General features: G+C 48.5%; 1 protein-coding gene across 4 annotated transcripts in view; it reads left to right on the top strand.

Annotated features, from left to right (window-relative positions):
* Cacna1a (calcium voltage-gated channel subunit alpha1 A) overlaps nt 1–12065 on the top strand; it is a 231115-nt gene that overhangs the window by 103802 nt on the left and 115248 nt on the right. For all 4 annotated transcript variants that reach the window (XM_052166367.1, XM_052166368.1, XM_052166366.1 and 1 more), the window contains exon 6: nt 2543–2736. In XM_052166367.1, coding sequence (XP_052022327.1) covers nt 2543–2736 — 194 coding nt within the window. The remainder of the gene's footprint in view (nt 1–2542; nt 2737–12065) is intronic.

The raw sequence follows: 12065 nt of genomic DNA, 5'->3' as shown, positions 1-12065 counted from the left end.
CCAGATCTGGGCTGGAAGTGGGGTAGAGAAAATTCTGTAGACATAGATGATCTTCCCAACAGGGCTTCTGTAGACTTTTCCTTCCTACCCTGAGTCTTAAGCTTTGAAGATCCCACTCTCCTGTCTGAACTTAAAAAGTCTAATGTCAGCTGGGCGGTGGTGGCGCACTCCTGTGATCCCAGCACTTAGGAGGCAGAGGCAGGTGGATTTCTGAGTTCTAGGCCAGCCTGGTCTATAGAGTGAGTTCCAAGACAGCCAGGGCTACAAAGAAACCCTGTCTCAAACACACACACACACACACACACACAAAGGCTAATGTCTGTGCAGTCCAGCCCTCTAAGCTAGAAGCAAGGCCTTTCGTTGCCTTTGTCTACTTTATAATTTGTCATGCTTTGATTTTTTTTCAGTTGGTTTGGTCTTTGTCTCACTGTATAGCCCAGGCTAGCTGAAACCAGTCATCTTTTGACCTCCTGGGTGCTGAGGTGACAGGTGGGAGACACTCACTACCCCTGGCTCGCACCCGTGTGTTGGCGGGGTGCATATGGTCTCCCTTCCCAGCATGGGTTTCCCAGGAGTGGGTTCAGTAAAGCCAGCTGCACACAGGAAATGGGCTTTCTGTCGAGTGGAAACTGGAGCTTTTAGAGACTTGGCAGCTAGGTTTTGTTGTGGTGGTGGTGGTTGGTTGGTTGGTTGGTTGGTTGCAAACATGTCTTTTTTTTTTTTTTTTTTTTTTTTGAGCCTTCTCAAACTAGCCATCTCAGCCCTTGGGAGGTTGTAGCAGGAGGTTTCCAAGATTCAGAGCTACATGGTGGGTTTGTGGCCAGATTAAGCCAGGTGTTAGCTGCGGGTGCTCCATGCCTCCCCGTTCACTTCGATTTGGAAGGATTTGGATGTGACCTGTACAGCCCGCTCCTCCCTACAGACTGCCTTGACTTGGCGCTAAGCAGGATCCCTGGGCACTCCTGGTGTGTCACAATTATCTCCTGTTACTGGGGAGAAAGCTCGGTCCTGCTCCTACCCTTGGGTAAGGGTGGGAGCCGTGTGCACCTGTGCCCAGGACCCCAAGACCCCATGCACGTCATAAAGAAAAGCACTCAGCAGGGCTCTAGAAGTACACCCAGATGACACCCATTTCATGGCGCCCTGATCTAGCTGTGCTGTGGATCACAGACCACATCTCAGTCGTTAAAGACTGCAAAGGTGCAGCATAAAGTGCTGGGTCACTCGGCTGCCAATGAAGCCCAGGAAGACAGCTGCAAGCTCTTGGAAACCAAGAGGTGTGTGCTCCATGTGCAGATGAGACTGCCTGGTGTGGGAGAGTTGCTTTTACAATACTCTAGGGAGTGGTCTGCATGTAGGGACATGAACAAAGCTGGCCCAGGATCACTTGATGTTGTAACCAGTGATAAGTACACAATAAGTCACCTCTTTGTCTTTCTTTTTTCTCTCTCAAGGGTTTGTTTTCCACCAGAGAAATATTTCTTAGTTACCTGTTGGTCAAAGGAGACATAATATTGGGGGTGGTCTTAGTTAGGGTTTGACTGCTGTGAAGAGACACCATGACCTCGGCAACTCTTACAAAGGAAAATATTTAATTGGGGCTGGATTACAGTTCAGATGCTTAATCCATGATCGTGGTAGGAAGCATGGCAGCATGCAGTCAGACATGGTGCTGGAGGAGGCACTGAGAATTCTACAACTGGATCAGTAGGCAGCAGGAAAAGAAAGAGATGCTAGGCCTTGCTTGAGCTTCTAAAACCTCAAAGCCCACCCCAAGTGACACACTTCCTCCAACAAAGCCACACCTCCCAATAATGCCACTTCCTGGTGACCAAGCATTCAAACACATGAGTCTATAGGGACCGTTGCTTTTCAAACCACCAAAAGGACTGTTTTCACAATAATGAAGAATGAGAATGACATTGTTTCTGAGATGCAGTCAAAGCTACACTTGAAGGACAATTTATAGCCTTAAAGAAAACGACTCAGTTTCAACAGGTTAAGAAAAGAACAGAGGCTAGGTAGTGGTGACACACACCTTGAATCCAAGCACTCGGGAGGCAGAGGCAGGGAGATCTCTGAGTGCAAGGCCAGCCTGGTCTACAGAGCAAGTTTTAAGACAGCCAAGACAATACAGAGAAACCCTGTCTCAGAAAAGGAAAGGAAAAGGAAAGGAAGGGGAGGGAAGGGAAGAGAGTTAAACTTGTGGAAAACAGGAAAAAACAAATGAGCTTTGAAGGATGTAGTGATGTGGACAGTAGTCAAGAGGGTGGTGGTGGTGGTGGTGGTGGTGGTGGTGGTGGCGCACGCCTTTAATCCCAGCACTTGGGAGGCAGAGGCAGGCAGATTTCTGAGTTTGAGGTCAACCTGGTCTACAGAGTGAGTTCTAGGACAGCCAGGGCTACACAGAGAAACCCTGTCTTGAAAGACAGAGAGAGAGAGATCTAAAACCAAATGCTGACATCATCTCCTAGTAAGCATGGTCTCCAGTCCTCAGTTGGTTTTCCCTTCTCCCCTTTACTCTCCACGCTGTCCTTCCTAGACGACATCCAGGGTGAGTCGCCAGCTCCGTGTGGGACAGAGGAGCCTGCCCGGACCTGCCCCAACGGGACCAAATGTCAGCCGTACTGGGAAGGTCCCAACAACGGCATCACTCAGTTCGACAACATCCTGTTTGCTGTGCTCACTGTCTTCCAGTGCATCACCATGGAAGGCTGGACTGATCTCCTCTACAATGTAAGTGCTGCTGGAGATGCCCAGTGGCAGGGGGAGGGGATCCCTGAGCTGAGTCCAACGCCTTTCCCGGTGGTCTTTAAAAATTCCAGGGCAGAGGCTCCCCGGAAGCGGAGCTGTGGCCATCTAGTTGGTACATAGACGGTACTTCCTATTGATAGTACTTCCTATTGATAGTACTTCCTATTGATAGTACTTCCTGTTGATGCCTCAGCTGTCTGTCAAGTTTGGTTTCAGTGTGTCACCCTGAATTCCGTATGGGTAAAAAGAAGTGGGACCATCCTGCCCTGGGCATGCCCGTCCATGACATATGGACTCTATAGCACCCAGGGGACTGACTGAGGGTGTTGCTATCCAGTCTCTAGGCTATGGTAAGTTATCTGGAGCCCCAAGTTCTTTGTTTAAGCTCAAGTCCATCCATTTCTGTGAGATCCTTTCCTGTGTGTTAATGTGTCCCCTAGCCCCATTAGACAGCCACCAGCACAAACATGGCTGGAGCCTGGTCGCACGCACTGGACTTTCCATGTATCTACACAAACCACCAGGTAGGACAAGACTGTGAACAGAAGCGTGGAGAGAGGGGCCAAATCATGGTCACAGACCATGGCTGGCTCACCCATTCTATGACACATGACAGACACCCAGATTCTAGAAGCACTGAGTGTGTTTGGTTTAGTCACTTTGAAATGTGTCCCCTTGGGAAGTGCCCCACCATTAGCTGGATCTGCAAAGGTACCCGTTCTGCCTTCAGCTTTGGTCACTAGCCTTCCTCTCTCAAGTCCGTCTGTGGCTTGGCATATCTTCCTGCTGGTAATTTACACCAAGGGAGTTATCCCTCAGCACCATGGGTCACTGCAGAGCCCCTCCGACACTATGGTCCCAGGTGAAATGGGGTGCAACCTGAACAGCTCCCATGTCTCTGCGTCACTTTGTGCCAACCTTTGCTACATGGATACCACAGGTGTGGTTCCTGCTGTGTAGCTCAGAGAGCACGGGCAAGAAGTGTTTGAGTGTGCTCGGTACAGAGGAGCGTCACTTTCTGATGATTTCTGACCACAGAGATGGAGAACAGACTGCATGAGAAGATCTATTGCTTGGGCTGGGGAGATGGTTCAGTAGATAAAGTGCTTGTGACATAAGTGTGAAGACCAGGTGTGAATCCTCACGTGAATGTGAAAGCCAAGTGGGTAGTGCCTGTACCTGCAGTGCTCAGTAAACACAGATGGAATTCGTAGGCAAGCTGGATGACTAGACTAACCAAAGCTCCAAGCGCCAGAGAGGAGAGAGAGACCCTGTTCAAAACTGGAAGGCTGCATCATGCACAGGCGTGTGACGTGTGCACACTGTACACACATGCCCATGCATTCCTTTCATCTGTGTTGTCCATCCTAATGCCAGAAGGTCACACTTTTCCCATCACTCCTTCTCTCTCCTGACATCATATTCTAGAATGTTCTATGTGGAAAGACAGCGTTCTCACTCTTGGTAAAGCAGCATGGTATCCATCGTGTTGCTACCCACAGTTTATCTGCTCAGTCTCTTAGAGAGACGTGTCGGGATGCCCCCACCACCACCGAACTCAGGTCCTCGGCAGCCATGAGCCCTGCTGCATTGTGGGTTTTCCATGCTTTTGTAGATGAAGATGGAGTCTGGAGGATCTACCTCCCCAAAGAAGGATTGCAGAGTCAAAAGCTAAATTCATTTAGAGTGGCTTTTTAAAACTGAAATTAGGATGAGGAGATGGCTCAAATGGGAAAATACTTACCGCAGAAGTATGAGGACTTGAGACTGACCCACAGAATCCATGCAAAAATACTGGGCATGGTAGCTTGCTCTTGTAACGCCAGAGCTGGGGAGGTGGAGGCAGGAGGACCCCAGTATTTGCTGACCGGCCAGCCTAACCTAATCATCAAGCTCCAGGCCAGTGAAAGACTCTGCCTAAAAATAAAAGGTGGACAACACCTGTGGAGCAATACCCCAAGCTGTCGTGTGTCCTACACATGCATACACACACATATGCCCACATGCATATACATACACATACATGAATATACAGACATACACACACGTACACATGCAGGTACATACACATATATATACACATGTACACATGCATATACATATATCTAAAAAGTGCATGTGTTTATACATATATACACATGCACATTCACACATACATACACATGCATATACAGTCATGTATGCACACATACACACAGCAAGATGAGGGACAGAGCCAATTATATTGCAATTCTCATATTTTTAATGCAGATTTGTGAGTCGAGTGTGGTGGCTCAGAACTGTCATTCAGGCACTGGGGAGCCTGAGATAGGAGGGTTGATAGCTTGAGATCAGGATAGGCCACTTAGTAAGACACTATCTCAAAACAAGACAAAAGAGGGCTAGAGAGATGACCCACACGTTAAAAGTGCATACTGTTCTTGCAGAGGACATGGGTTCCCAGCACCCACACTAGGTAGCTCACAACTGCCTATAGCTGTAAGGGATCTGATGCCCTCTTCTCATCTCCAAGGGAACACATAATATTATATAGATAGATAGGTAGGTAGGGATAGATAGATAGATAGATAGATAGATAGATAGATAGATAGATAGATGAATAGATAGACAGACAGATAGCTTTCTTTCTAAAACCATTATGGAACATCAACAGCCAGCTGTTGCAGCAGTTCATGTGGCAGTGGGTCATGTACGTCTTGTGGCTTCATGGCAGCACCAAGTTTCAAAGACACTGTGTAGCTCTCTGAGGTGTAGTGGCTCTCGCAGTGGCACCTGCAGTTACGTTAGTCGGAAAGTGATAGTTTAGCAAGTAACCGAAATCCTCAGCCTCCACTGGGTGGCTCAGTCCACTACTTCCTTGTTTCCCAGTGTTAGTGATTCAAAAACAGCCTTGCTCTTGGAGCTGGAGAGATGGCTTAATGGTTAAGAGCACATACTGCTCTTCCTGGGGACCTGGGTTCAATTCCCAGTTACACACACCAGGTGACTTACAGTTACCTATAACTCTATCTCACACCTCACACCTCTGACCTCTGACCTCTGTGGTCACTTTCATTCATGTGCACCTATTTCACACACACACACACACACACATACACACACACACAATTAAAATAATAAAAATCGTTTTAAAACAAACAAAAAAATCCAGCCTGTGCTGATCATGTCATGCCTATATTCCTAGTACTCAGGAACCAGAGGCAGGTAGATATCTGAATTTGGGACCAGTCTGTTCTACACGGTAAGCTACAAGCAAGCCAACCAAAGCAAGACCCTGCCCTAGAAAACAAAACAACAAAAACAAAATAAGAAAACAACAGTCTGTGTTAAGGTGTAGTTTTGTGGTTTTGATGCCATCTTCTAGATGAGAAACAGACTTACGGGGGGGGGGGGGTGAGTCTACTGAGTCTCCCAGACAATTGACACGAACAGGGTTGGTTCTAATCCAAACACTGGGCACTATTCCTTGCAGCCAGCCCTCTCTGTGTTGCTCCCATATGTGTTTCGTTTCTGTATTGTTTTCTTATGCATTCTCTGTCTCTCCTTTCCTCTCCTCCTTGCCCTCCTCCTCTTCCTCAGCCTCCTCTCTTCCCCCTGTTTCCTTTCCTTCCTCCTCTCTGTGTTTGTCCCCATGATCCTCTTTTACTGCTTCTCTTTCCTTTGGTTGTCCAAAGAAACAGCAAAACCGTTTACTAAATTTAATTTAAACTCACACCTGATGATCACAAGCAGCAGGGGTGAACCTATGGCCTAAGCCTTTTCTCTCTCACAGATACGCATTCCATTTCAAATCAAGTGGCTCTGGGTGACTCATTCATTCGCCCAACATGCATTCACTGAGTGCCTACAGTGTGCAGCATCCTGTGAATGCCTACTGTGTGTATGTATATTAGCACCACCTCCTGGGTGGTGACTGAGGACCACTGAGTACTCAGTGAAGACACTGAGGAGCTCGCATGCTCATGGGCAAAACCGATAGATGGTAAATCAAAGACAGTGGGAAAACGTTATCTTATGCTCAGTGCGGGCCACACAGACAGAGCCAGGCTGCACGTCAGTCCAGTCTTACTTTACAGAAGTCCCATCAATGAGGCACTGGCCTTGCTATCAGGAAGACCTGAATCTGACCCCTAGGGAAGGTTCCCCATGCCTGTAACCACAGAACTGTGAAGAGATGAGAATCTATGGGAATAGCCCACCTACTTGGGCAAGCCCCAAAACAGTAAGAAACCCTGTCTCAAAGGAGGTGGTCAGTTCTCGGGATGGATGGTAGCCAAGGCTCCCCTCACTTAACCGCACACATGAACCTGCATATACACACATATTCGAGAAAGCATATAGACATGGCGTGTTTGAGACGACATAAAAGAATCATGAGCTGAGGGAAATTAACCCATCAAAGGTCACAGACTAGCTAAGGATAGGTGGAAATTCCCCTGAGAAGACCTAACAGAGGGGAGGGGAGCCCATGGGCCTTCCTCAAAGGACAATCCAGGCAGGTGGAAAGCGCAGGACAAAAGCCCTGCGGCAGGAGTGTCCTGGGTTTGTAAGGGACACTGAAGCTTCAGAGTAGGTGTAGGGACCTAGGGCAGCCACAGCCATACAGGGCAGCCACGACCATACAGGACAGCCGGGGCCTTACAGGACAGCCGAGGCCTTACAGGACAGCCGGGGCCTTACAGGACAGCCGAGGCCTTACAGGACAGCCGGGGCCTTACAGGGCAGCCGGGGCCTTACAGGACAGCCGAGGCCTTACAGGGCAGCTGAGGCCTTACAGGACAGCCGAGGCCTTACAGGGCAGCCGGGGCCTTACAGGGCAGCCGGGGCCTTACAGGACAGCCGAGGCCTTACAGGGCAGCCGGGGCCTTACAGGACAGCCGAGGCCTTACAGGGCAGCCGAGGCCTTACAGGGCAGCCAGGGCCTTACAGGGCAGCCGAGGCCTTACAGGGCAGCCGAGGCCTTACAGGACAGCCGGGGCCTTACAGGACAGCCGAGACCTTACAGGACAGCCGAGGACTTACAGGGCAGCCGAGGCCTTACAGGACCACAAACCCAACAACTGATTGACCAAGCTGCCATAGCACTGAGAGGGGATGGGAAAGGACATTACCCACCCCAAAAAAGTAACAGTCAGGAAGAAACCAATATGATGATAAACATAAACTGAGGCCTTTGGCCTCCTTCAAAGTCAGTACCAAACCTTGACAAATCCACTTCCTCTTTATCTCAGAATGTGTGGAGTTGTTTTCTTAAATTGAGAGGTTTGGAGAAGTTGAGTTTTTGGGTTTGTTTGGTTTTTTTTTTTTAACATTTTCTCTATTGGAGGTATGTGTTTTGTTTGTTTGGTTGGTTGGTTTTTTCATTTTGTTTTGTTTTTGCTTTGTTTTTCAAGACAGGGTTTCTCTGTGTAGCCCTGGCTGTCCTGGAACTCACACTGTAGACCAGGCTGGCCTCGAACTCAGAAATCCGCCTGCTTCTGCCTCCCAAATTCTGGGATTAAAGAATTTGGTGCACCACCCCCCCACCCCCGGCTGGTTGTTTTTTTGTCTGAATGAACCAGGCTCAAAAGAAGGGAGGCACCTAAGGATTTCTCTGGGATTCAGGCATTAATTTGCCTGAAGTGTTTGTGAAGGCTCACTAGGCTCTGGACGCCACACTAGGACTCAGCACTGTTCACGACGAGTCAGGCTCCTCAGGTTCTTGTTATCAACATGAGACACGCGGCTGAGTGCGGCCGGAAGTGGAGTGAGTTCAAAGCAATTTGAAAGCAGAATGGCTGGGTAGCCCATGTTGCTGTCCACCTGGGTGACGTGGAGCAGTTAACATTTCCTGGGAAAATCAACAGATGGCTGCTCACTCTAGATAGGGAAGCCTTGACAAGCCGACGGAGAGATTCCACCAGAGTCCCGGTTAGCAAACCAACAAACTTATTGGGGTTTCTCACAAGTGTGGAGATACAGATACGTGAATGGCGGAGCACTGCTTAAAGGAGCAGGACGAGAAATGATGTTGAGTGTTGTCAATGTGACAGGATGTCTCCCAGGAGACAAACCTCTAGGCACACTTGGGAAGGACTATCTTGGTTAGGCTCACTGAGGAAGAAAGGCCTTCAGTGGCCACCAGGGGGAACAAACCCTTCCAGAGGCTGGGATCTAAAAGGAGAAACAGACATGTCTCTGCCTCCTAGGTGCAGCTTGGCAGCTGCTTCAAACCCCTGCTGCCCTGGCATCCGCACCGTGAGGAACCAAACTGCTAACTTCTGAGCTCAAACACACGTTCTCCCTTGAGTTGCTTCTGTTGGGTTTTTACCCCAGCAATTGCTTGCATATAACATGTGGCCCAGAACAGATGCTGTGTTGAATGTGGTCCCAGCTGGGAAATGGAGGTGAGGGTGCAGGCCAGCTCGAGGGTGAACTCACACCTGGGTAGATAGTGCCAGTCAGAGCTCAGGTGAGGAAGCAGGGCGCCAGGGCTGCGTCTCTAAAGGACATGTCCTTTCCTGTCCCTTCCTCCAACAAGCCGAGTGACTTAAAACAACAGAAATTTGTTCTGTCCTAGCTCTGGAGGCCAAATGATCACGGTCAAGATTTCAGCAGGGCTGTGTGAGCTTTCAGACACCAACACCTGGATGGAATCCTTTCCAGTCTCCTCCCTAGCTCATAGTCTTCCATCCCTGCCTTCACCGCCCCCTAGCTTTGTCCTTCTGTGTGTGTCTGTCCCTGTGTCCTGACTGCCCCCTTTATAAGAGGACACCGGTCATAGGGTTAGGGCCTGCCCTGATGACTTCATCTAGACATGGTAACACCTGCAGAGACTCCAGGTGTCACTCACAGGATCTGGGAGTTCTGGCTTACACACCTTCACAAAGGACTCCACAAACCAAAGGACAGTGAGCATGTGAGTTTGCCTCTCTGGGCCTCAGTTTCCCACCCGAGAGGACAAATGAATATACACTGTGTTTTGGAATTCACAAGAGGATTTTAGTCAGTTTTAATAGGTCCAAATTCCACACATGATTGTCTGAAAGCCCTGTCAGGGAGCTCCGTGTAGGCAAGTACAACTGAGGAGAAGAACTACCTTGTCATGAAGGGGTCTCTAACCACTCCCCTACCACCCCGCTTTGTCCCCAAATGAGCCGCCCCATGTGACAGCCCAGAGCCCTTCTTCTAGCAGGCTGCTTCTGGCTCTGCCTCTCAGGCTAAATTTAGCCTGAGGAACTCAAACAAGAAGTTCCGGCTCCAGCGAGCTGTGCTGCCTTCTGTCCGGCACATCCCAGTGACTTCATTCTCTCTTCAGAATCTTTCTGAAGCACTGGGATGCGTGGGCAGGACAAAGGTGTGAACTGGGGTCTCGGTCAGCCATTTTCTCCAGAGCCCTGTCTGTGCCCACGATTAAAAGTGAATTTTTGTTTTGGTTATTGGAGTGCATACCTTAACAGTAAATGCGGTTATCTAATTATTTGTCTCCTCATTTTCGCGGAAGATGGAACCCAGAGTCCTGCAAGCTGGTGTAGCACTGAGCAACACTCCCAAGCCCTGCCTTAACTTTTTTATTTTTTGAGACAGGGTCTCACTGTTCATCGATCTGGCTTTCCTGGAGTTCAGTATGTAGACAGGGCCAGGATTAAAGGCACTTGGTTAGATGTTGAGACAGTCTGTGCGCTCTGGGTGGATCTTGCAATCCTAGGCTCAAGTCATCCTGCCTCAGCTTCCTATGTAGCTGGGGTCACAGGTATCTTCACACAATAGTTAGCCTTTTCATGCTGTGTCTGGCTACAGGGTGGATTATACTGTCATGTGACACTGTTCATGGAGAGATGTAAACAAACATCTACCCAGGTCAGATAGGGAACTAAAGTAAGGATACCACCAAAGCCCAATCCACAATGGCGACAGCTCACAGAAGCTGAACCTTGAAGACCTGGGGTACCCTACACCTGCAGTGAGGTCAGCAGTGAAAATGGCTCTGTGGTTTGAGTCTCTTCCAAGTAGCTTGACTAATCTGCTTCTTCCAGGCAACTCTGCTTCTAAGCAGCTCAGCTTATCTGAGATTCTCTCAGCAGCCCTTACTTGGGAGGGAGGGGCCTAGTGAATCTGATCAGTTTCAGGGACTTCCTAAAGCTTTTGAGTTGTTTACTTCCTGCAAGATGGAATTGTTCGCCTCCCCTTAGAACATCATGTGTCTTACTAAGAAACTAAAGTGCCTAGTTTTATCTCAGAGGAAATTCCTATACAACATGTACATACTGAGTCTGATTATGGAGTCACATATGCATGCTGTCTGTGTGTGTAGAGATTTCCACTTGGTATTGTTGTGGTACAGGTTCCAGTGGCATCCCATCATCAGATAAAATTCCACTCCTGTACACTGCCTCCTGGTGATAGTATTCAAGATTGTTCCCAGTGTGGAGCATTCTCCTGTTGTCTGCTGTGAACATTCCTGTGCATGCCTGGAGTGGACATAGGTTCCTATTTCCTAAGGGTAACCATCTGGGAGTGGCATGGCTAAGGCGTGACAATGCACAAATTAGTTTCAGTAGAAATTATTGAGTTAATTCTCAGAGAAACTGTGCTCTATCCTCTCAAAGCTTACATTATCTTGGTGTGGTAATGCCTAGCTCTCAGCTCAGGAAAAGGGATCAGGGCTTTTAAGTCAGCCTGAGCTACATTCTGATACCGTACCCAAGAAAAGATACAGGTATGTGGCTCAGTTCTACCGTGTTTGTGTCACATGCACAAGGCACTGTGTTTCATCCCCATCAACACAAAGTTAAAGGCAAACAAATAACAACAAATCCTAGTGAAAAATCTTACTACCACCCCCAGGGGCTCAAATGTGGCTCGATTCTGAAATAGTCGTTACACTGGCGTCAGTCAGTAGAAGACCCTAAACCAATAGAACCAATTGTGGTGACAGTTCTGGAGTTTGGGTTTCTTTTGTTTTAATATGGGGCTGCTTTGGGCTGTCTGCAGCTGCTGACTATGATTTGTCTCATGCCCCAGCCAAGGCGTGGTTTTGTCAGCTGCAGATAGTTTCTGCGATTGCATCATGTTGAGAGTACATAAATGCTAGGGCCTGAGGGGTGGAGTGGGTGGTTGTTGGTCGTTCGGGGGTGGGTTTCTGTTCACTAGTCATTGTGCTCAAAGAAGAAACAGGAAAAAGAAATTAGATCCGAAGATCTCTATCTCTCCCTTCTATCCTTCTTTATCTCCTATCTAGTGATGGGGGTGAAACCAGGGGAAATAAAGGGTGGAAAAAAAGAACCCGCAAAGTAGCAAAGACCAGCTACAGCTGATGTCTTTATTAAAAG

The sequence above is a fragment of the Apodemus sylvaticus genome, chromosome 21 (genome assembly GCF_947179515.1).
Source record: "Apodemus sylvaticus chromosome 21, mApoSyl1.1, whole genome shotgun sequence".
In the NCBI taxonomy this organism is placed as follows: domain Eukaryota; kingdom Metazoa; phylum Chordata; class Mammalia; order Rodentia; family Muridae; genus Apodemus; species Apodemus sylvaticus.
Note: the sequence above shows the minus strand (reverse complement) of the source record. Positions and strands in the feature narration are given on the sequence as shown.